At 43.2% G+C, this 24,661-nt stretch overlaps 1 protein-coding gene across 11 annotated transcripts in view; it reads left to right on the top strand.

Moving 5' to 3' along the window:
• MYO1B (myosin IB) overlaps window positions 1-24,661 on the top strand; it is a 429,756-nt gene that overhangs the window by 258,328 nt on the left and 146,767 nt on the right. For all 11 annotated transcript variants that reach the window (XM_030208964.1, XM_030208970.1, XM_030208968.1 and 8 more), the window contains 3 exons: window positions 4,781-4,879; window positions 11,091-11,194; window positions 15,403-15,550. In XM_030208964.1, coding sequence (XP_030064824.1) covers window positions 4,781-4,879; window positions 11,091-11,194; window positions 15,403-15,550 — 351 coding nt within the window. The remainder of the gene's footprint in view (window positions 1-4,780; window positions 4,880-11,090; window positions 11,195-15,402; window positions 15,551-24,661) is intronic.

The raw sequence follows: 24,661 nt of genomic DNA, 5'->3' as shown, positions 1-24,661 counted from the left end.
GTCCTACATAAGGATATTTGTGCAAAGGTGCTTTTTAAAAGTGTTTTTACTACAAGGACAGGGGGAGGAAGAGGCATAGGGGGTGGGTGTGTTATGTTGGAGCTGCTGAGCCACGATCATTCTTCTGAGAGGGGGGTGTTATGCTAGGGTTCAAAATGCTTGAATAACAAAGGTATGAAATGTTATTTTTGATTTAGTGATTTGACGGTCAGCTTTGGGAATGCAAATATTATTATTATTATTATTTATTGCATTTGTATCCCACATTTTTTCACCTATTTGCGGGCTCAGTGTGGCTTACAATACATTGTAAATGATGGAAATACGATTTGTTACAACTCAGTTATGGATTACATTGTGAGAAATATGCAGAATCTCTTAGGTATTTTTTTATTTGTACTATATAGAGTCTGGCTTCTTGGAGTTTCTAGCTCAGATTCTGTTTATACATTTCTTTTCTAATTTGTGGTCTCTCTCTCTCTCTCTCTCTCTCTCTCTATATATATATATATATATGCGTGCGTGTGTGCGTATGCAGGGTCGGGTTATCCATTGGACCAGGTGAGCACTGACTCTGGGCACTAGTGATAAGGAAACCAAAATCCTCAGCCTCTGACATCACTGCTATTGTCTTACCTGGTGTAATGATTAAGCCTTTTTGCCCTCCTCCCCCCCAGGGTCTTGATTTCTCCCTCCCTCCTTTGGTCCAGAGTCTCTCCCCTTTTTCTCTCACCCCACCGCCAGTATGGTCTCTCTCACCCCTCCTCTCCAAAGGTCTGACATTGCTCCCTCTCCTCAATAAATTGGTTAGTCCATAATGTGCCACCTGCCCCTGCCAATAGTGCTAATATTATATGTTCTGTGTAAGGGTTTCTGGCAGGCTGGCTTGTTCCACTTTCTCAACAAGAGGTGTGTTGGTGTTTTAGGAACTAGTATCATGCCAGAAATGTTGCCTTTTTATGGGCTCTATGGCAGTTGGAGGAGTGGAGCTACTTGGGTGGAGGGCAGGGCCCTGAATGATTCCTGCCCTCCTCCCCAAAAGGGCAGCCCTGCATCTCGCATGCTCAAGGGCCTCAAATGGGCTTCTATGTTCATTTCTGTAGCAGAGAAGTGTGTGCGTCAAGTTCTAGTGGTTGCAGATACTGATCTCATAGTGTCTACCCACAGTCTTATGGCTCCAAAGGGATTTTGTTACTTCCAGAATTCAAACAGAGGATCATAAATTTCATACAAGATCAGTCTTTTCACACTCCAGCCAAAAACAATATGCAGGAAATGTTCAATTCAGGTCACTGTTGTGAGATAGTGAAGAGTGAACAAGTTTCAGCCCTGGAAGGCTGTGCAGACTCAAAACAAAGGTGTAAAAACCTTCCAAGGCACTTGCTGCCTTTCTGTATGCCAAGATGTGATGTGTAATGTGATAGGTTCCTTGTATACCGCTAACTCCCTCTGGACAGAGGTTCAAAGCAGTTTAACAAACTGAAGACAAAAACAAAAATGAAACAAAAAAGAATGTAAACAGAAACAAGAATTAAGACATACATCGTTTAAACAAATCGTTTAAACAACTTTTTACTTTACTGGATTTTTATTTATTTTTTTCAATATAACAATACAAGAAAACGTTTCAAGTCCACATCAATGGGAAGAAGAGCAAAAGACACCCAGGAACATTTCCTATATCAAAAGTACCCAATAATCTTGACCTTTAACCTCCTCTATCTTGCTGGATTTTTAGACATGGATGAAAATCATTCGTAAAGAATATTTCTTCAGTGTAAATATTTGCTTCTTCAAGTTGTTTTCCATTGGTCCATACAAGCTCAGGATATCTTACAGCAAGTCACATGAAAATGCAATGACAAACAATACACTATGCAAAATAAAAACATAACAGCAAATAACTTAGGCAGTCACACCTTCCCCATTCAGAACATAAAGCATAAATGAATCACAGTAACTCAGACTTGACAACTATTAGGTGGCAAATCTTGGCTGCAGCTTTATTATTATAAATAAAACTTTTAAGAATAAATGAACATAAATAACTGACTAGGACCAGACGGTGTCATACTAGTCCATACATTCAGTTCATAACTCATCTCTTCACAGCCTGCGGTAATGCAAGACTGCAAATAATTTCAATTATTTTTCAAACCCCCTTTCTTTTAACTTAAAACATGGCGGTATCGCACATGCCTTACCACCTACATTTCTAACAATCACAACTCACATCTCCTAACTTCTATCACAAACTCTTAAGCTGTGACAAAACCTACAGTAATACAAGACCCTAAAACTCTCTAACCATCCAAAACCTGTGGTGGGTGGGTGGACAATTTTAGTAATTTAAATAGAAAATTTCACAAGACTCTCCTCTCTTCAGCTGACTACTCCCTTTAGCTCCTTTCCCTCTCAAACTTCTCTACTCCTACTTCATCCAATCACCTTCACCCACACCTAAAACGTCCTCATCTCCCCCCCCCCCCCCAACACACATTCCATTGCTAATTCTCAGAAGCACTTCTTTTTCTGGAAGGGCTCAGCCAAGTTATAGCGCCCCCCCCCTTTAACTTAGTCGGGCTAATTTAATCCAAAGATGCCTGTTAACAAAAACATCAGAATCAAAAGTTAAAAACTATTTAAAAAAACCCAGGCTTTACAGTGATTATGAAAATTTAGATAATTCCTCATAAAACATAATTCTATAGGAATCTTGCGCCACAAGTTGGAGCCCACATAAGAAAACAGCTTCTTTTTTGTCTCAAGGCAAACTCATTTATTTTTAGAACAAAGCTAATTATCCCCATTTCCTGGTGATCTGCAAATCAGATGGGCTCAGTCTTCCAGTTTGCTGATGAGACCGCACAGGTGGTGTGAATCGGCAAGAGAATCTGAGCGCTGTTTGTTATACTTGCTCATGTGACAAGCTTTTCTAGCCCTTTACTGTCTCGACCCACAGGCAACTGTCTGGTGATCAGCTTCTGCAGCTTTCCACTGTCAGGGGCCCCTCAGGGATCCTTCTTCCTCTCCAGTCTGGAAGTAAAACTGCTTTGGTTATACTGTAGAACAGAGGTATATCAAATGCATGACTCTCAGTAACTGTCGAGCAGAACTTCCCAAACTACAGGTTGGTACCCCAAATTGGAGTCACAAAACCCGTATGTGGGATCGCAACCTGGGTGGGCTCTCCCTAGATGCATCGTTACTCTGCATATCAGTGGGATCACACGGTTTTATCTGGTTGCAATCATGGAGTCATGGTCAGAAAAAGATTAGTAAGCATTGCTCTAGAGGTCCTCGTAACCTATCACTATCAAAACTACACACAAACAAGGATGCATGGTAGTAGTACAGTAGCCATCTCTGGTTTAAAGCATGAATTTAAATATAAAGAGGTGAATATTCAAAGTGATTTAACTGGCCAGAAATGGCTTCTGACCGGTTAAATCACTTGTTTGTGGCTAACAGCTCGTTTTCAGTGGCTCTTAACTGGTTAGCACTGCTGAAAATAACCAGGTAGCAGCAAACTGAAAACTGGCTATTTGGGGTCGTTCCGGGCTTGGAGTTGGCACTTGGCCAGTTAACTGGAAACCCGGAAATTCAATGCCACTGCCCTGATATGGCCTGGTGTTAAATTTCTGTGTTTAATGCCAGCAACAGTCAGCAAAATGCTGATCACCACCAGCTGAATATCATGCCCAAAGTTAATAAGAAAATGCAAGGATGTTACAGATTGAAAGAGGCAGCTTCAGGGTCAAGAAACAGGCAACTTTCTAATACAAACAAGACGTATAAGAGACTTGCTGACCTGAACATGTATACCCTGGAGGAAAGGGGAAACAGGGGTGATATGATACAGATATTCAAATATTTGAAAGGTATTAATCCGCAAATGAACCTTTTCTGTAGATGGGAAGGCGGTAGAACAAGAGGATATGAAATGAGATTGAAGGGGGGCAGACTCAAGTAAAATGTCAGGAAGTATTTTTTCACGGAGAGAGTGGTAGATACTTGGAATGCCCTCCCGCGGGAGGTGGTGGAGCTGAAAACGGTAACGGAATTCAAACATGCGTGGGATAAACCTAAAGGAATCCTGTTCAGAAGGAATGGATCCTCAGAAGCTTAGCAGAGATTGGGAGGCAGGGCTAGTGCTGGGCAAGACTTCTATGGTCTGTGCCCTGAAGATGGCAGATACAAATCAAGGTAAGGTATACACAAAAGGTAGTGTAACAAAGAGAGGGAACCAAGTACAAAAAGACCAAACAAAAAAGAAGAGCACAAAGGGCCTTTAAAAACAGGAGAGAACACAGAAGCAGCGTCTCAGAAAGAAAGAAAAGCGGATCAGCAGTTGGTTATGCTATGGTGAGCTGTTTGTGAATAGGCAGCAGTTTTTGTGCTGGGTGTGGCAGAAGATGCAGCTTGGCCTTTGGAGGGCAGAAGATGTCCCGACGCAAACAGACAAATCCAAATAAAGTGCACTACCCCTGACGCAGGTGCGGCAGCACCGAAACACGGCCCGTGTCGGGTCTCTCTTCAATCAAAGTTCACCATTAAAGGAAAAACTGTGTTCTCTCCTGTTTTTAAAGGCCCTTTGTGCTCTTCTTTTTTGTTTGGTCTTTTTATACACAAAAAGTAGCACATATGAGTTTATCTTGTTGGACAGACTGGATGGACCGTGCAGGTCTTTTTCTGCTATCATCTACTATGTTACTATGTAACTGTATGGGAAAACTGCAGAGAGTGGTGAAATACTAATGACAATAGTTTTCTGTTGTAGATCTGTTGGAGAAATCCCGTGTCGTAAAGCAACCCAGAGGTGAAAGAAACTTTCATATCTTCTATCAGCTATTGTCTGGTGCCTCAGAAGACCTTCTAAGTAAGTACAGAGGCTATAGAATGGTGTCTTCATCTCATTCCAAGCTGCAAAGTTTGTTTTAGAGTTCAAGTATCAAATTCCAGGACTTATAAGAATAATTTTATAAACTGGAGTGGCAGTTTAAGAGGGCAAGTAGGACCTTACATAGGTGCTGTTTTATAAAGACACATCCCCCCCTTTCCATAACAGGTTGCATAAAGTTTGGCACTAGTTGTGCATTTAAGTTATGGAATATTAACATTTACAATGTAAGACCTAGTTGGGTGGTAACCCCCGAATTCTGTAAAAGTCACCAAAAATTGAGCACATAAATTTGGGTGCATGCCAAATTTGCGCATGTGCAATTTAACTGAATAACAAGCTAATGGTGCTAATAATTAGCTTTTTAACAAGCACTTATTGGCACTAATTAGATTTAATTGGAATTTATGCACATAAATTTAGGCATTTGATGCAAATGGCCACGCCTAAAGTTAGGCGTGATTCCCAAGCGTTAGCACTATTCTATAAACCTTGCCTAACTTTAAGCACAGCTTATAGAATGGCGCCTTTTTTGGCGCCATATATAGAATTCACCCCTTAATGGTATTCTGGAATTTTAGCATACAATTTGCTTAGCATATAAATGTAGAGGTGTGCACAGGGGGATGCACATGGGTGGATACCACATTTATGCACATAACTTAGACTACTGTAAGTTATGCACTTAAGTATGTAGTAGTAGTAGTAGTAGTAGTAGTAGTAATGCATTTATGTGTGCACATTTATGCTTGCCATTGACATGGCATACGACGTCTTGCCTAAACGTTGGTTCGAAAATGCTGTCTTAGGATGATATTCTATAATATAAACACCATAAACACCCCAGGACACACACTCCTTATTTCAGACATCCTAAAAATACTCAGAGTCACAATCGACTGCAACCTCACTCTCGAGAGCCAAGTAAAAACCCTAATAAAGAAAATGTTCTACTCAATGTGGAAACTCAAACGAATAAAACCTTTCTTTCCAAGGGATACCTTTCGTAAACTAATACAATGGTCCTAAACCATGCAGATTACTGCAACTTAATCTATGTGGGATGTAAAGAACAACTCACAAAAAAACTCCAGACCACCCAAAACACAGCAGCTAGACTGATATATGGTAAAACACAATTCGAAAGCGCTAACCCCCTTCGAGAAAAGCTGCACTGGCTCCCAGTCAAAGAACGGATCATCTTCAAAATCTGCACGTTGGTCCACAAAATCATGTACGTCGTAGTCCCAGGATATATGAGAGACCTCATAGATCTACCAACTAGAAACAAACTTGGAGCAGCACGATCATACCTAAACCTACATTACCCAAACTGTAAAGGGCTAAAATACAAAACAACTTATGCATCTAGCTTCTCCTACATAAGCGCACAACTATGGAATGGACTCCCATATGCAGTGAAAACAATACATGCCCACCTAAACTTCAGGAAATCATTAAAAACCCACCTTTTCAAAAAAGCTTATCCCACCGATCCAACATAAATCCTCACACCCAGCAATACAACATAATTAATGTTCGTACTGGACAATTTACTTTCCTCTTTCCCCTCGACCCCATGACGCCTGATTCACTTCTACCTCTTCTGACCTCAACACAATCTTGTATTTGTTATCAACCGAAATGGCAAACGCCGTTACGGTACTTTGTAAGCCACATTGAGCCTGCAAATAGGTGGGGAAAATGTGGAATATAAATGTAACAAATAAATAAATAATGGTCCCCAGATGACGTTATAGAATTAGTGCTTAGTGCACTGCATCTTGGCACCTAAGGTTTGCCCCCATACTCCCGGATTCTATATAGCACACCTAGCATTCAGTGCCGAAAGCGTATTCTGTAACAACGCGCGTAACTTAATTGGTTTAACAAGCCAGTCAGCATTGTTAACAGCACTTGACAAGTAATAATGAACACTAATTTGGCAAAATTTAGAACTTACGAGCACAACTCCCTAAGAATATTCTGTAACACACTGCGCCTAAAATTTTAATGCGCGCAGGCAAAAAGGATTATGGTTATGGGTGGGGAAATGGGCATTTCTTGGGCATTCCAAAATTTACGTGCGTTGTTATAGAATATGGCCCTCTGTGCCTAAATCTACGTGCCAGGATTTACACCACATTTTTGTTGGTGTAAATGGAGTCACATAGTTTTAGGCACTAGAATATCGACTAAGCGTATTCTATTTATTGTGCCTAAATATAGGTGCCGCTTATAGAATATGCTTGGACGGAAATTTTTTCTAGGCGCCGCATACAGAATCTGGCCCATAGTGCTGGGTTGGTCAGTGAGGAATTTCAGCGACATTATCAGGATAACACCACTGAAAATCTGGTTCTGGCCCCAGTGGACAGGAATTATCCAGGTATGAGCAGTTCCTACCTGAATATCAGGGCCAATGTTTTCAATTAATTAAGCAATAATATGTTACATTAAATAAGCCAGAGAGGAAAATAAACAGCTTCACCTTGAACGCTGTGACCCCCTTCTAGGTCTTTATTTACAGATCTATTCTTAAGCTTTTCTGCTGAACTGACTTCAGTGCCTCATAATCCATTTTGGGGGTGTTGTCTTGATATAGTTCATCCTTGCTGGCTGGCAGCCCAGGGTATAGCTTGGTAGTGATTCTACTGGAAATGCAACAGCCAGGGAATGATGGTGGCTAAGAGGTACATGTGGAGCCATTATAATGCACAAGTAATGTTTTTGGAGAAGGGTAGATAGTAGGGTTCCCCAGGGGTCTGTGCTGGGACCACTGCCTTTTAAAATGTTTATAAATGATCTAGAGATGGGAATAATTAGTGAGGCTGGAGGAGTGGCCTAGTGGTTAGGGTGGTGGGCTTTGGTCCTGGGGAACTGAGTTTGATTCCCACTTCAGGCACAGGCAGCTCCTTGTGACTCTGGGCAAGTCACTTAACCCTCCATTGCCCCAGGTACAAATAAGCACCTGTATGCAATATGTAAGCCGCATTGAGCCTGCCATGAGTGGGAAAGCACGGGGTACAAATGTAACAAAAAAAAAATTTGCTGATGACTCAAAGTTGTTAAATCACAAGAGGTTTGTGAAAAATTGCAAGAGGACCTTACGAGACTGGGCATCCAAATGGCAAATAACTTTTAATGTGAGCAAGTGCAAAGTGCATATGGGAAACAGGAACCCAACTATAGCTACGTGATGCAAGGTTTCACATTAGGAGTCACTGCCCAGGAAAAGGATTTAGGTGTCATCTCATTGATATTATGTTGAAATCCTCTGCTCAGTGTGTGACGGCGACTAAGAAAGCAAATAGAATGTTAGGAATTAGTAGGAAAGCAATGGAAAACAAAAATGAGAGTGTTATAATGCCTTTGCATTGATCCATGGTGCGACTGCACCTCAAATACTGCGTGCAATTCTGGTCACTGCATCTCAAAAATATAGCAGAATTAGAAAAGGTATAGAGAAGGGTGACGAAAATGATAAAGGGGATAGGACAACTTCCCTATGAGGAAAGACTAAAGCGGCTAAAACAGCTTGGAGAAGAGACAGCTGAGAGGAGATATGATAGAGGTCTATAAAATACTGATTGGAGTGGAACGGGTAGACGTGAATCGATTGTTTATTCTTTCCGAAAATACTAGGAATAGGGGGCACGCTATGAAGCTACTAAATAGTAAATTTAAAACAAACCGGAAAAAATATTTCTTCACTTAATGTGTAATTAAGTTCTGGGATTTGTTGCCAGAGAATGTGGTAAAAGCAGTTAGCTTAGCAAGGTTTGAAAAAGGTTTGGATAATTTCCTAGAAAAAAAGTCCATAAGCCATTACTAAGATGTACTTCGGAAAATCCACTGCTTATTTCTAGGATAAGCAGCATAAAATCTGTTTTACTCTTTTGGCATCTTGTCAGGTGTTTGTGACCTGGATTAGCCACTGTTGGAAACAGGATACTGGGCTTGATGGACCTTTGGCCTGTCCCATTATGGCAATGCGTATCTTATGTTTTTATGATATTATTTAACGAAATTGAACAAAACTTTATCACACATGTCTCTGTCCATGATTTCACTTAAGTTCATATAAATGCCCAGATAAAACGTACTAGTTTTACTCAGGTAAAAATACTTTTTCTTGATTTATAGATCAGATGTGTCCTATAAGTTATCATTGTGAACTAGGCGACATAGGATAAAGGTGAAAGGAGGTAGAATCGGGAGTAATCTAAGGAAATATTTCTTTATGGAAATTGTGATAGATTGCTAAAACAACCTCCTGGTGGATGTGGTGGAGACAGCCATGCAAGTACTTGAAAGTATTAATCTAATATAATAATTCGCACCTCCAACGTTCTGAAGCTGACTCCGTGGCAGTGAAGCCATGTAGTGTTCGTAGGGTTCGTGATTGCACTCCTGATCACTGCCCCGCCCTCGAGGGAACTCTGGTTTTGCTTCTGTTTCTGCAGTTCCTGTGGTCCCGCCCTTCTGCAAACAGGAAATGAGGGCGGGACCAGAGGAACAGCTGAAAGAAGCGGTGTCTGTACTTGCTGCACTTCAGTGTTGCCGGATGAGCAGCAGGTAAAACTTTTTAAACAGCAGCTGCCACGTACGATGGGCTGGGGCCACCCGCACACGTCCTCCTTGCTGTCGGAGGCCACAGAGACAGAGGGAAGGCGGCGCTGGCCGGCGGAAATGGGAGAAGGGGGGGTGCGGACATTGGATGAGGGGGGGGCCCGGATAGAGGGGGGGTCCTGAGATGAGAGAGGGGGAGGGGGTGCTGCGACAACAGGGGGGAGGGGGTCCTGAGACGAGGGGGGAGGGGGTAGAGGAGGGGGGAGAACATTAATGGCAGAAGGTCATTACCTTGCTAGTGCCCGTTTCATTTCAATGAGAAACGGGCTTTTTTTTACTAGTATATATATAAACCTCTTCCAGAGACATAGGGACTGTAGAACCAGAGGACATAAATTGAGGTTACAGGGCAGTAGACTTAGGTGTAACATCAGGAATTAATTTATCACTGAGATGGCAGTGGATGCCTAGAATGCACTTCCAGGAGAAATGGTGGAGTCAAAAACGGTCATGGAATTCAAAAATGTATGGGATAAACACAGAAGATGCCTAAATAGAAAGAGGATGGAAACAATAGCTGTGTAGGTGCTCGGCAAGAGTACTGGGAAATAAAGCCAATGTTGGACAGACTTCTATGATCTGTGTCTTGCAAATGGCAAAAGACAGATGAAGATTCGGCAGCTCCAGTATTGTACAGCTCCCTCACTCACATTATATGATAATAAAGCAATTTACAACTCAAGGGGGAGGGGAAGACATTTTAAATACTGTTAACAAGACTTCGCCTATATGTAGTTAGCACGATGGCAAATTGCCAACTGGTGTTTAAGTATGAATGACTATAACCTGCACAGTGTGATGGGTGCAGCAGTTTGGATGGGCCGTGCAGGTCTTTACCTACCATCATGAGACAAGCACAGAGGACCTCTAAGAGGCTCTTTTACTAAGCTGCACTAAAAAGGGCCCTGTGCTAGCGGCGGGGACCTTTTTTGCTGTGCGCTGAGGCCCTTTTTACCACAGCGAATAAAAAGACTGAATAAAGACATGGCCATGTGGTAAGATTGCTCTTACCACATGGCCATTTGAGGGGGAGCACTTACTTGCACCCATTGAGGTGGCAGTAAGGGCTCCCGTGCTAACCCGATAGTAACTGGATAACGCATGGCGTTGCCCGATTACCGCCGGGTAACCCCCTGCGGAAATATTTTTTGAATATTTCTGCTAGTGCTGGAAATGCCATGCTCTGGGGGTGGAACTACCATCGGAGCCCGTTTTGGGCTGGTGGTAGTTCCAGATTGGCATGTGGTAAACCTGCAGTGGGTTTACCGCCGTTTAGTAAAAGGGCCCCTAAGAGAGAGCGAGGGATTGTAGAGCTTAAGTAGTTGATATGTATGGGCAGTCTATATTGGGTATATGGTCTTTGTCCAATGTCATTTCCTATGTTTCTGTTGTATATCCAAATAAGAGCTTGGCTGTTTAGATGAATAATGACCAGCAGTGCCCCTTTTGTATATCCATTTGTTAATTGTCTCAGAGCTTTTTCTGCTCATGGTGAAACCAGTTTACCATGTTCTAAATGTGACTGCTACAGTAAAATAGTTTTTCTGCATTTCTTTAGACAAACTCAGACTGGATCGAGATTTCAGCAAATATAACTACCTGGGCCTGGAGTCTGCCAAAGTCAACGGAGTGGATGATGCAGCCAACTTCCGAACAGTGAGGGTAAGAGATAGACATTGGTATTTATATTAGACTATATATAGGATGCATGGAAAGCGGAAATAAAGCATTTTTATATTGTTTAACAGACTAGCAATGTATACAGTAAACTAATAAAGGAACATAACTTCAGAAGAAGATAATATGGAATAAATATGTTTTCTCACTTTGGTGAAGGGAGTCATGACTCTAGAGCACATCCGCTTCTTCTTCTTTTTTTTTTTTTCTTTTGGTTTCAAGCTAAATCCAAGCCAGTATCTACTGGAGCTACAGTTATGGCTGTTTTTCTTGTGTGCAAAAGGAAAAGTTGTCCCATGACCCTTGCATTACAAGGGGCCCATAATTAGGGTTACCATACGTCCGGATTTACCCGGACATGTCCTCTTTTTGAGGACATGTCTGGGCATCCGGGCTGGTTTTTCCAGTCCGCCCGTTTGGCCGGATTTCTGGACAAACGGGTGGGCGGGCAGCGGACCTATCCTAGCCTCCCCTCCCCTTCCCTTACTTACTATCTACTGCCCTGGTTGTCTAGTGACCTCTTCGGGACAGGAAAGAGCCCCCTCTTTCCTGCCTGGAGCGCTGGCCTTGCCCTGCATCCTGTTGCTGTGACGGTCTCGGGATTCAAAATGGCCACCGAGAGTTGAAGCGGCTCTTTCCTGCCCCGAAGAGGTCACTAGATCACCAGGGCAGTAGATAGTAAGTAAGGGGAGGGGAGGGGAATATGTGACCCGAGGGAGGGGAGGGGAATATGTGACGGGGCGGGGTGAGAGCGAGAAAGGGTGGAGCGAGGATGTGAAAGGGGTGTGGTGTGGGCGGGACAGGGACGTGGTATGGGTGGGGCGGGGCAGGGGTGCGTGACATGTGTCCTCTTTTTCAGAGGACCCTACCCATAATGCAAGGTCTCAATGCAATGTCTAAAAAGCATGTGCTATCAGCTTTATATATCTGGCATCTATGCATTTGAAGTCAATAAATGGGGCCCAACCACACAAGTTTACCCAGGGGTCTGAAAGATGCCCTAGCTACTGTGTCATGAAACTTGTTTACAGCCGCCTGGGCACTTTTCACACATTTTTTACGCTGCATTTCCTTTAATCCAGCTCTTGCAATTTGAATCCTTGGTTAACAACCACAGATTGTGGCTCTCTGGGGAACCTTGTACGTGTGTGTCCTGAATCTGGCTTGTGAGTTTCACCAGTGGGACTCTCCTTTTCTGCTTTCCTCCATTTGATTGCGGGATATTTGAAGTGAGAAATGTCCTGAAAGTAGAATCTATAGAGATTTTTTTCTTAATATCCAATACTACAGCTCATGCTGTACACTCATTAATGCACATTATTTACTGTAGGAAAGGATTTTCACTTGTACGTAAACTTGTGAATCTATGTGTAATTTTTCCCATATGTGTGCTTCAAATAGCAGGTTAAAATGTGGATACATAATTTTCCTTGAAGTAAACCTGTACTTAAGCTTTGAAAATCCAACAAAGTCAGCACAAAGAAAAGTAAACATACTCTTTTTAACCATGTACACAGAAAAATCGACAGTCAGTTTTCAAGCATGAGAAAGGAAAGAGTGTGCCCTGAGGTTCTCAGCTGGGACCAATATTGTTTAACATATTAATTAATGACTGCCAAAGGAAGGAAAGAGCGAGGCGGTCAAATCTGCAGATGATGCAGAATTATTTAAAGTGAGGAATTACAGTAGGACTGGAGAACTGGGTATCTAAATGGTAAGTGAAATTTAATGTAGATGAGTGGGAAGTGATGCACATCAGGAATAAAAATGCAACGCAGTGCTGGGTTCCATACTAGAAGCTGGCATTCGTCAAATGGATCATGGAGTGATTGTGGACAACACATTGAAATCTTCAACTGATTGTATGGCACATTGGCGTAGCTACGTGGGGCCACAGGGGCCTGGCCCCCCCAAATTTCCCATGGCCCCCGGTTTTGCTGGCAGGGGTCCCCAATCCCTACCAGCTGAAGCATTTTCCAGCACCACTCAATTCACTAAAAGGAGCTTGCAGGACGTGAGGCGAAGACAGAGCAGGGCAGGCAATGTGGCAGCGTCGGAGACCAGTGCTGGACAACACTTCAGCTGGCAGGGATTGAGGACCTCCGCCAGCCAAGGTATTTGCTGCGGCAGGGCGGCGGGGGCGTGGTGAGGTAGCAGGGGTGGTGACGGAGGTGGCGGTGGCGGCGCAGCAGACCAAAATATGCCTCCCACCTTGGGCTCTGGCCCCTCCCACCGTGAGGTCTGGCTACGCCCCATGGCAGCAACTAAACAAGTAAATAAAACACAAGGAATTATTTGGAAAGCAACAGAGAACATCAGGGATATCATAATGCCACTGTCTCAATCCATGATATAACTCTACCTGGAGTATTGTGTGAATTTCTTGCCACCACATCTCCAAAATGATATAGCAGAACTAGAAAAGGTGCATAGAAACGCAACTAAAAAGGGTTGTGGTTGAAACAAATTCCTTGTGAAGAACGACTCACCAAGATAATGCTCTTCAACTTGGGGAGCAGACAACTGAAAGAGATCGTGTTAGAGGTCTATAAAATTATGTCAAATACAGAACAAATTGGTAGGGAATTATTATTTGCTCTTCTTATAGTACTATGACTAGCAGATTCTTGGGGACACTAATGAAAAGCAGCTCTAAGAAGAATTCTAGAAGATGTTTTTTCAGTTAACATAATTAAACAATGCAACTACCAGAGAATGTGATCAAGGCTAGCCATTTAGCTGACTTTTAAAAGGTTTTGGATAAGTTTCCAGAGAACAGGTCCATTAACCATTAGTTAGTTGGATAGCTCTAGGTGTCTCCATCCCTCATTTCTGGGAGGAAATGGTATGGGTTTTTCTATTTCAGATTTGACGGGCACTTCCAAGTAACTCAGACTGAACACTTTTGAATAAGTTTGCTGGGCTTGATGGACCATTGGTGCGACCCATTTGGCATGCCTTATGTTCTTAAATGAGAATGCACACTATTTGCCATTTGAGCACACAAAATGCACCTATTTACTTTTCAAGTAATTATTTTTCATGTGTGGTTTTAAGCATGCAGAATTTTATTTAAATCAATTGTTAATGAGTCACTGGGTCCAAAATTGTGCAATGAAACTCATTAAGTACAAAGCAGTGATGACATTGTATGCAACAAATGGTTTGCAAATGTAATGTTGCACAAATGTTAACCACACCATCAAGGTGTTAAACATTTTACCAAAACTTTTGCAGCAAATCTATGTGCGATACTCTGCTACAGGGTTTATTTGCTTGGAATTCCAGCAAGCCAAACAGCATGCCCTACTTACAACAGTGTGTGCAAAATTCATTCCCTTCAGTAAATTGGTCTCTAACAGTTATGGCTGTCAAGCAGTGCTTCGTAGCCTTCTCCTAGTATCACACCTGACCAGTCAGATTTTCAGGAGTACCCCAATGAATATGCATGAGATAGATCAGCATGCTGTTGATCTTCAGTATATGCAGATGTATGTATATCAGCATATTCATAAGAACATAAGCATTGCCATACTGGGGCAGACCAAAGATCCATCAAGCCCAGCATCCTGTTTTCAACAGTGGCCAATCCAGGCTACAAAGTATTTTGGTAGCACTGAAAACCCGACTGGCTAGGTGTGACCCCAGGATCAAGGTTGAGCAGCATTGTTCCAAAGCAGTAGACGAAACAGTGGGCCTGATATTCAGACCGCAGGAGGGAGCCCAGCTAACTCCCATGGTTGGCGATCAGCCCAGATATTCAATGCCGAGCTGTTTCCGGTGACCAGCATTGAATAGCCAGCTGGTTTTTGGCTGGTTTCAATTTAAACAAGGCCAAGCTGATATTCAGTGCTGGCTGGTTACATTTAAACAAGGCAGAGATATTCCTGCTATTTCGGCGGCCTAATTTGGCCACCAAACGTAGCTGGTGATGCACTGAATATTAGAGGATAGCTGGTTATATCGCGTGATATAGCCAGTTATCCTCTAAGCACTAACCGTCAATATTCAGCGGGAGATAATCGGCTATCTCCCTCTGAGTATTGCGGGATAGCCAGTTCAGTGTCATTTAAGCAGCCAGGAGCTGTTCCTGGCCGGTTAAATGGTTTCAAATATCAGTGGGAGCGTCTCTAATAGAAAGTACATTTTTTAATCATGAATTTGAAATATGTTTCTTCTCCTTCCATTTCCAGAATGCCATGCAGATAGTAGGTTTCATAGATCATGAAGTGCAGTCTGTCTTGGAAGTGGTAGCAGCCATCCTGAAGTTGGGAAATATTGAATTCAAACTTGAATCTCGGGTGAATGGCTTAGATGAAAGCAAAATCAAAGATAAAAATGGTAAGAAGGCCTGCAGGAAGCCAAGGCTACCTCTCTTGACCAGTAAGGTATTGGGCTGGTTTCCCTCTTCTAAAACATTATGGGAGCGTATGACTTGGGGTAACGTCAGCTTTGTTTTGACATTCTTTTTTTATATGACTTTATTTCAAAGTACTTAATCTGTGTGGTAGTATCACTTCGAAACAAAGATGACCGCATATGGAAACATGCTAGATCATTGTCATTTGTGAAAATATGTTTACTTTTGGATTTCTTCACTGATATTTAGTTCCATCAGTTGGATAACTCTTGTTAACTACTGATGTTTTGGGTTTTTTTTGGAGGCCACAGTTTTGTAGAAATGCTTCATCTAACCTTAAATCTTAGTGGTGGATTTTTGAGCTGTGACTGGTTCAAGTTAAACATCAGCACTGGTGTCTAACCTAACCTTTATATTCAGCACTGCTATATTTCCAAACAATGGCACTGAATACCTGGATAGTGCCATTACTATGCCGGCACTATCTGTTTAGTTTAGACTTGTTCTGCCCGATATTCAAAAGGGTTCAACCAGGCAGGAGAGGCTCCTGCCCGGTTAAACCCCACTGAGTGAATGTTCAGAGGCACTTAACTGGTTAGTGCCAGTAAATAGTGTTGCTAACTGCCATTTCCTAACTGGTTAGGTTAGGGGAGGCTGGGGGCGGAGCACCTGCTTAGCTAGTTAGTTGCAATTTTCAGGATTTCCTAACTTTGGGGTCCTTTTACCAAGATGCGGTAAAAGGGAGTTTGATGCGCACTGAGGCACCCTTTTACTGCAGCGGATAAAAAGCTGTCTTTTTTTTTTTTTCAAGAAAAGATTGTGTGGTCATTTCTGGGGGGAACACTTACCATTGAGGTGGTGGTAAGGGATCCCGTGCTAACCCAGCAGTAACCAGGCAGCGCATGGCACTGCCCGATTTACTGCTGGGTAAACACCGGTGCTATAAAAATGAAAAAGATTTTTGTGGTGCTGGAAGTAGCGCACGCTGGGGGGTGGGAACTAACGCCAGCCCGGCAGTAGTTCCAGATTAGCAAGCGGTAAGCCCGTGTCGGGCTTATCACCGCTTCTTAAAAGGCCCCCTGCATGCACTAAAGTTAACTGGGTACTGGTCTGAATATCAGTCGGCACCCAGTTAACTTCCAGGTGATCGCTGATACCTGGAGAGTCAATGCCGGAGTATTGTGTTCAGTACTGGTCTCCGTATCTCAAAAAAGATATAGTAGAATTGGAAAAGGTACAGCGAAGGGCGACGAAAATGATAGTGGGGATGGGACGACTTTCCTATGAAGAGAGGCTGAGAAGGCTAGGGCTTTTTAGCTTGGAGAAGAGACGGCTGAGGGGAGATATGATAGAAGTGTATAAAATAATGAGTGGAATGGATCGGGTGGATGTGAAGCGACTGTTCACGCTATCCAAAAATACTAGGACTAGAGGGCATGAGTTGAAGCTACAGTGTGGTAAATTTAAAACGAATCGGAGAAAATTTTTCTTCACCCAACGTGTAATTAGACTCTGGAATTCGTTGCCGGAGAACGTGGTACGGGCGGTTAGCTTGTCGGAGTTTAAAAAGGGGTTAGATAGATTCCTAAAGGACAAGTCCATAGACCGCTATTAAATGGACTTGGAAAAATTCCGCATTTTTAGGTATAACTTGTCTGGAATGTTTTTACATTTGGGGAGCGTGCCAGGTGCCCTTGACCTGGATTGGCCACTGTCGGTGACAGGATGCTGGGCTAGATGGACCTTTGGTCTTTCCCAGTATGGCACTACTTATGTACTTACAGTGGGGGAAATAAGTATTTGATCCCTTGCTGATTTTGTAAGTTTGCCCACTGACAAAGACATGAGCAGCCCATAATTGAAGGGTAGGTTATTGGTAACAGTGAGAGATAGCACATCACAAATTAAATCCGGAAAATCACATTGTGGAAAGTATATGAATTTATTTGCATTCTGCAGAGGGAAATAAGTATTTGATCCCCCACCAACCAGTAAGAGATCTGGCCCCTACAGACCAGGTAGATGCTCCAAATCAACTCGTTACCTGCATGACAGACAGCTGTCGGCAATGGTCACCTGTATGAAAGACACCTGTCCACAGACTCAGTGAATCAGTCAGACTCTAACCTCTACAAAATGGCCAAGAGCAAGGAGCTGTCTAAGGATGTCAGGGACAAGATCATACACCTGCACAAGGCTGGAATGGGCTACAAAACCATCAGTAAGACGCTGGGCGAGAAGGAGACAACTGTTGGTGCCATAGTAAGAAAATGGAAGAAGTACAAAATGACTGTCAATCGACAAAGATCTGGGGCTCCACGCAAAATCTCACCTCGTGGGGTATCCTTGATCATGAGGAAGGTTAGAAATCAGCCTACAACTACAAGGGGGGAACTTGTCAATGATCTCAAGGCAGCTGGGACCACTGTCACCACGAAAACCATTGGTAACACATTACGACATAACGGATTGCAATCCTGCAGTGCCCGCAAGGTCCCCCTGCTCCGGAAGGCACATGTAACGGCCCGTCTGAAGTTTGCCAGTGAACACCTGGATGATGCCGAGAGTGATTGGGAGAAGGTGCTGTGGTCAGATGAGACAAAAATTGAGCTCTTTGGCATGAACTCAACTCGCCGTGTTTGGAGGAAGAGAAATGCTGCCTATGACCCAAAGAACACCGTCCCCACTGTCAAGCATGGAGGTGGAAATGTTATGTTTTGGGGGTGTTTCTCTGCTAAGGGCACAGGACTACTTCACCGCATCAATGGGAGAATGGATGGGGCCATGTACCGTACAATTCTGAGTGACAACCTCCTTCCCTCCGCCAGGGCCTTAAAAATGGGTCGTGGCTGGGTCTTCCAGCACGACAATGACCCAAAACATACAGCCAAGGCAACAAAGGAGTGGCTCAGGAAGAAGCACATTAGGGTCATGGAGTGGCCTAGCCAGTCACCAGACCTTAATCCCATTGAAAACTTATGGAGGGAGCTGAAGCTGCGAGTTGCCAAGCGACAGCCCAGAACTCTTAATGATTTAGAGATGATCTGCAAAGAGGAGTGGATCAAAATTCCTCCTGACATGTGTGCAAACCTCATCATCAACTACAGAAGACGTCTGACTGCTGTGCTTGCCAACAAGGGTTTTGCCACCAAGTATTAGGTCTTGTTTGCCAGAGGGATTAAATACTTATTTCCCTCTGCAGAATGCAAATAAATTCATATACTTTCCACAATGTGATTTTCCGGATTTAATTTGTGATGTGCTATCTCTCACTGTTACCAATAACCTACCCTTCAATTATGGGCTGCTCATGTCTTTGTCAGTGGGCAAACTTACAAAATCAGCAAGGGATCAAATACTTATTTCCCCCACTGTATGTACTTATGCACATGCCCTGGCATTGAATATCCGGGGTCAGTTCAGCCCACAGCTGTGAGCGGCTTTGACGCCGCATACCTTCACGAGCTGAATATCAGGCCTGCTGTATTTTATAAAGTATATTTATAAATTGCAACTCTGCCTGTGCTCTTCCCAAATTCTACCCCAGAACATGCCTACACCAAATACACGTACAAGTACATGGAATCTTGCCATCGCATATACTTCTGTGTGTGTAGTAAGTTTATATGAGGTATATACTGCCACATACATGGGAAAATGCCTTCATAAAATTACTCCCTAAGCGGATAATTCTATATAGGGGCACCTATGTAGAGGATATCTTGTAATTTATGTGCACAATTGTGTGCCTCATCCAGATGATGCCCACCTTCCAACTGCAGTCAATCACATCTAGGCACTTGTTTTGAGAGTAGCGTACAGCTCTGGTACTGGTATTTACGCATATATGTGCATTCTGGTCACTTTGCGTGTTTTTGGTGCCCTCCTTGTAAACTTGTGTACATATGTTCTCTGTACTAAGCTTTCAGATTAGGGGGAGTGACTGGTCTCTCATTTACTGTTTTTGTTGATATACATATATTTGGATCGATTTAGTTTTGCACCTTTTCAGTGGAGGAGTAGTCTAATGGCTAGTGCAGTGGGCTGAGAACCTGGGGAACTGGGTTGAATTTCTACTGTGTCTCCTTGTGATCCTGCACAAGTCACTTAACCCTCTTGTTGCCCCAGGTTGAAAACTTAGATTGTGAGCTCCTAGGGGCAGAGAAAGAACCTCAAGGCAAGCTAAATTCGGGTACAGTAGGTATTTTCCTGTCTCCAAGAGGTTTAATAATCTACATTTGTACATGAGGCAATGGAGGGTTAAGTGACTTGCCCAAGATTACAAGGAGCAGAGGTGGGATTTGAAGCCTAGCTTCTTGGTTCTCGCCTGCTTTTCTAACCACTAAGCTACTCCAGACCGAAAGGCCAGAAATAAGCCCAAAATCTTTGACCACCTGAAGGGCTAAGCCCAGATGTTTCAGTGTCTACTTTATGTATAATAATATATCATTAGCAAAACTCTTGCAACTCACCCAGATATCGTTTGATTCTTGCAGGAGCGGACCGCTTGTGGCTTCCCTTTCATATGCCATATCCAGAGTGGAACCTTAATTTAGTCCTTCAGGCTCTTCAGAAGTCTCCTTTTGAGCCACTCTGGAAGGCCTCCTTGAAAAATCTTACTCTAAAGACAGCATTCTTGGTGGCTGTTGTGTTGGCACGTAGGGTTTCGGATCTTCAGGCTCTCTCTTGTCGGGATCCTTTTCTTCACTTTTTGGAGGTGGGGTCTCCCTGCACATGATTCTTTCTTTCTTCCAAAAGTGGTATCAACATTTCATCTCAACCAATTTGTGGAGCTTCCGTCCTTTTGCAGACGAAGCAGCTCAGTATTCTTCGTTGAAGTTTCTCGACTTGTGTAGAGACCTCTTTAGATATCTGGAAGTCACAAATTAGTTTTGCAGATTGGACAGACTATTTGTGCTTTTTGATAAACAAAGATTTGGCCTCATGGCTTTCAAGCCCACAATTGTTAGATGGCTGAAGGAGAGTATCGTGTCAGCTTATTTGCTTGCAGGGAAGCAGGCTCCTCAGGCCTGGTGGGTTCATTCTATGAGGCGTACAGCGACATCCTGAATGGAAACTACCTTACTGTCTCTGGTGGATATTAGCAAGGTAGTGATGTGGTCAGTTCTGCATACCTTTGCCAAGCACTACAGGATGGATGTTACAGTGCGCTCAGAAGCCAGTTTTAGGGCTTCGGTCCTCAGGACTGTGGCGCCAGGATCCCACCTTTAGGGATTGCTTTTGAACATCTCACAAGATCTGGAATAGTGGGAACCTACATAATGGAAGGAGAAATTAGGACTTACCTGATAATTTTCTTTCTATTAGTTCTTCCCGCTATTCCAGAGGTGTGCCCGAGGTTTCTGAAATGTTTAGTCAGCGTGAAGTAATGGGTCAAATAACGTCTGTCACCTTGCACGGTACTTCCTGCATATCTCTTGTTCTTTACAGGTTATCCAGAAATGAGAGAGATCCACACATTTGCTCGTCTGGTTAGTGTTAGCAAGTTGTTTAAGGTTGTTGTGTTTTTTTCTGAGTTTCTCCTTATTGGTTGTCTACATAAATACTGAGGAGCTGGACTGGATGCCAAGAGAGAGATCTCAGCTGAGTTTTCAGTCCTCTATCTCCACCTGCTGGTTAATGGACACAACTATCCCACATGGTTCTAGAATAGTGGAAAGGAATAATGGAAAGAAACTTACCAGGTAAAACCTAATTTCTCCTTAATCTACTCTTAATCCATTTGTGCTCTGATATAAGTTACAGAGGACAAGCACAGAGGATTCCTGTTAGTGGATGTAGTAAAATCATAACTCAAGCAATAGTCTGTGGGAAAAATGGGTACAATACATGGACCTTGTGCTGTGTACCTGTAGAAAGTTAGGTAGGTTTTTCTTAGTCAAGTTGTTACTCTATAAATATAATAACCATAGATTGGATAGCTTCTTGTGAAGGAACTGAAGAGCTCAATTGTATTGAACTTGTCTTCTGGATCCCCTGTAGAGTATCTTGTGCAGGCTTCCTGATTTTGCTTCCAGTGACTTTCATGGCAAACAATGAGAGGACACAGTAAAACGTTTCCATTAAGACCACCCTGAAACCATATATTTTTGGCCTTTGCTAAGAAAAGGTACAATTTTCTAGTCTACACAAACCATTTATAGAGCCGTCACTGTCCACTAATTGATATGTCCAACATAAAAGGTGTGTCCTTTAGTGAAGGCAGTGTTTTGTACTTCCTACAGACTTTTTTTTTTACCTTGTAAGGGGATTCACTTGGTGTCATTTAGGTGTTCCAGAGTTTCAAGACATATTACACAGAGTAGGGTTTTGAAAAAGAGATGTTCAGTAAAAAGCAGTGTATATTTCTATATATTTGTAGGTCTTAAGCAGGGATTGAAAAATATTCTTGCCTTAGGCAAGTTGATTTTTGCTGCCAGGAAGAATGAGCAAGTACCTGAGAGGAAGTAGCAGAGTGGAGCTGTGAGGAACACCCCTGCCCAATGAAGTAAGAGCAAGCACTCTTCATTTCTAAAGAAGAGTAGGAAGAATGCAGTCAGTCAGGTCCAAAACTCCTGTATTACTAAAGAAGAGGAAGGTGGATGTGCATTTATCAACATGCATTTGGTTCATTAGCATGCCTTAAAAAATTGAATGTACACTAAATCAGTTTAGCCTGCGTTAATTTAGGAATTAATGTACGTTAGGTTGATTAGTATGCATTAAAAAGTTTTAACAAGCATTAACATTTTTTAAATGTGTGAAATGAGCTAAAATAACATCTGAAAATCAAACAGATTGCCAGATTTAGTGGACAGGAACAAAATGCTGTTGCTGTGTGCACATCCCAGCGGAAGTGACTTATGGTCTATGAGGAGAGAGAAGAGGGAGAGGAGATGCATGAGAGGAAGGGACCAGAGGATAAAGAAAGCACTGTACCTGAGTGATGGTTGGAAAGGGGAAAGAGAGCTACACTTGAGGGGGGGGGGGTATGGGATGGGGGTATGGGTGGAGGAGAAAAAGAGTGGAGTGCACATGAATGTTGGTGAGGAGAGGTCAGGTTTAGGAATTGGGGAGTGTGGACTGAACCTATGTATGAAATGGGGAGGACAGAGTTGACTGCATGTGATTATGAGGTGGGGGAAAAGAGTGTGGACTGCACCTGAAGTGAGGAGTAGTGTGATGGAATGGAGGAGAGGACTATATGCTGGAGGAGAGGGGAGAGTGGACTACACTTGAATAGAGGAGAGGATAGAAGATTGTACCTTAGTGTGTGTGTGTGTGTTTGTTTGGTGGTGGTGGTGGTGGTGGTGGTGGGGTTATGGTAGAGAAAGAGAGAGCAGCATGGAGGGAAGGCATATGCACTATCCAGGGATGAAATGCAATTACCATGTATGTATGACAAGTCTTGCCTCCAAAAGTTACTTATTGATGGGGGAACATGTTTTTTCCCTGATGAATATGTTTGAGAGAAATATATAAAACGCTCCCATGAAAATACCATTATATTAACTGAGAAAGAGTTTGAAAGCATGCCAAAACAGTCTCTGATAGAGCAGGGGTCAGCATGTCTTGAGCATGCACATAGCATTGGTGTCATTGGGGAAGTGGGCAGATGGGGAAAGAAGTGCTGGTCATCAGGAGTGGGAAAGGAGGCGTGAAATGTCATTCACCGCAGAGGAGGGGGAATGGAAGAAATGTAGGACACAGTGGCGTAGCCATGTGTGGGCCCAGGTGGGCACAGACCCACCCACTTTGGACTCAGGCCCACCCAGCAGCAGCAGAGCAGCAATATGGCTAGCGAGGATACCCAAGCCCTGCTAGCTGAAGACACCCGGCATCTCTCCCTCCAGGAGATCAGCTAGTCACTTAACTCCACTCCCCTGACTCCCCTCACCTGTATCTTTAAATCCTTTAGGTCTTCGCCGGCAGCGAGCAGCAACATATTCTCCCTGCTTGTACCAGCCTGATTCTTCTCTCTGATGCAACTTCCTGTTTGCGGGACCAGGAAGTTGAGTTAGGGGTGGGGGGTTGTCGTGCCCACCCACTTTGTGCTCAGGCTTGCACCAAATTAGGAGTCCACAAACAGTGCTTGGTGTTCTGCTTGTAACTATTCAAATGTGACGCCACTTGAGAGAGTGCTCTCTGCCCACTGGGCTTGATGGAAGGCTTCAGCTATTTCTACAGCTCCATCTAGAATAAAGTTCAGGCTCTGACATTCCCACTGCTGCATGGAGGGTCTCAAGATAATTAAGAACTCATTAATATCAGCTAGGCCACCTCAAGACCAGCCCTTTCTTTAGCCTGTACTTCCAGGCTCCTTCCTTAAACCAGTAGAACAGATTCCAAAGGAGTACCTCTCTGGGCTACCACCTTTTGCTATGAACAGTTTCTTTCCTGTTCCTGCTCCCAGGCTGGGATTCTCTGTTTCTCACCTGGAGCACTCCTCCACTTCACAGTTAGTACTTTACTGGCAGAAACCTCTTTGGTCAGCCTTAGTTTCGTGAACCCATCCAGGACACTCCCCTCTTTACAAGGGTCCTGGTAGGGGTAGAAGCAACCATATACCTTGTACAGTTCCCAACAACAACTTTTAGTAACTGCAAAATCCTCCCCTACTGTCATTCAACAGCCAGAGGCTGACGGCAGATTCAAGGAAGATACAGCCCTAACCCAACTCCCTGAAGAAAGTTAGTCTGAAACCCGCGGCGTTGGGCACATTGTTATATTTCAGGGTAGAGCAGTCTTCATGACTACGGAGTGATTTAATCAATGGAGCCCTTAGCATCTGGTTTCACTGATGCAAGGCTGATAAGATAAGTGATAAGTCTTTCAAGCCTTATTTGATTTGTCATTTATGCTGGCTAAGTTGGTTAATTGCAGTGCATTTGTTTGATTAGTATTTAAGGAGCACAAAATAGCATACTATTGCACACAAAATATCACAATAGTGAGTGAGCGACCCAATGAATGAAGTTCTGTGTTTCACCCGTTAGTGGCCTTGAGTGACTACCATGTGGGTGTTTAAATCTCTGAGGGCGCTCCTCTCATTGTATTATTAAAATAAATTATTAGATTTAGTACATTTTTCC

Source organism: Microcaecilia unicolor, chromosome 7 (genome assembly GCF_901765095.1).
Source record: "Microcaecilia unicolor chromosome 7, aMicUni1.1, whole genome shotgun sequence".
Taxonomy (NCBI): domain Eukaryota; kingdom Metazoa; phylum Chordata; class Amphibia; order Gymnophiona; family Siphonopidae; genus Microcaecilia; species Microcaecilia unicolor.
This window is presented reverse-complemented; position numbering and strand designations above follow the sequence as displayed.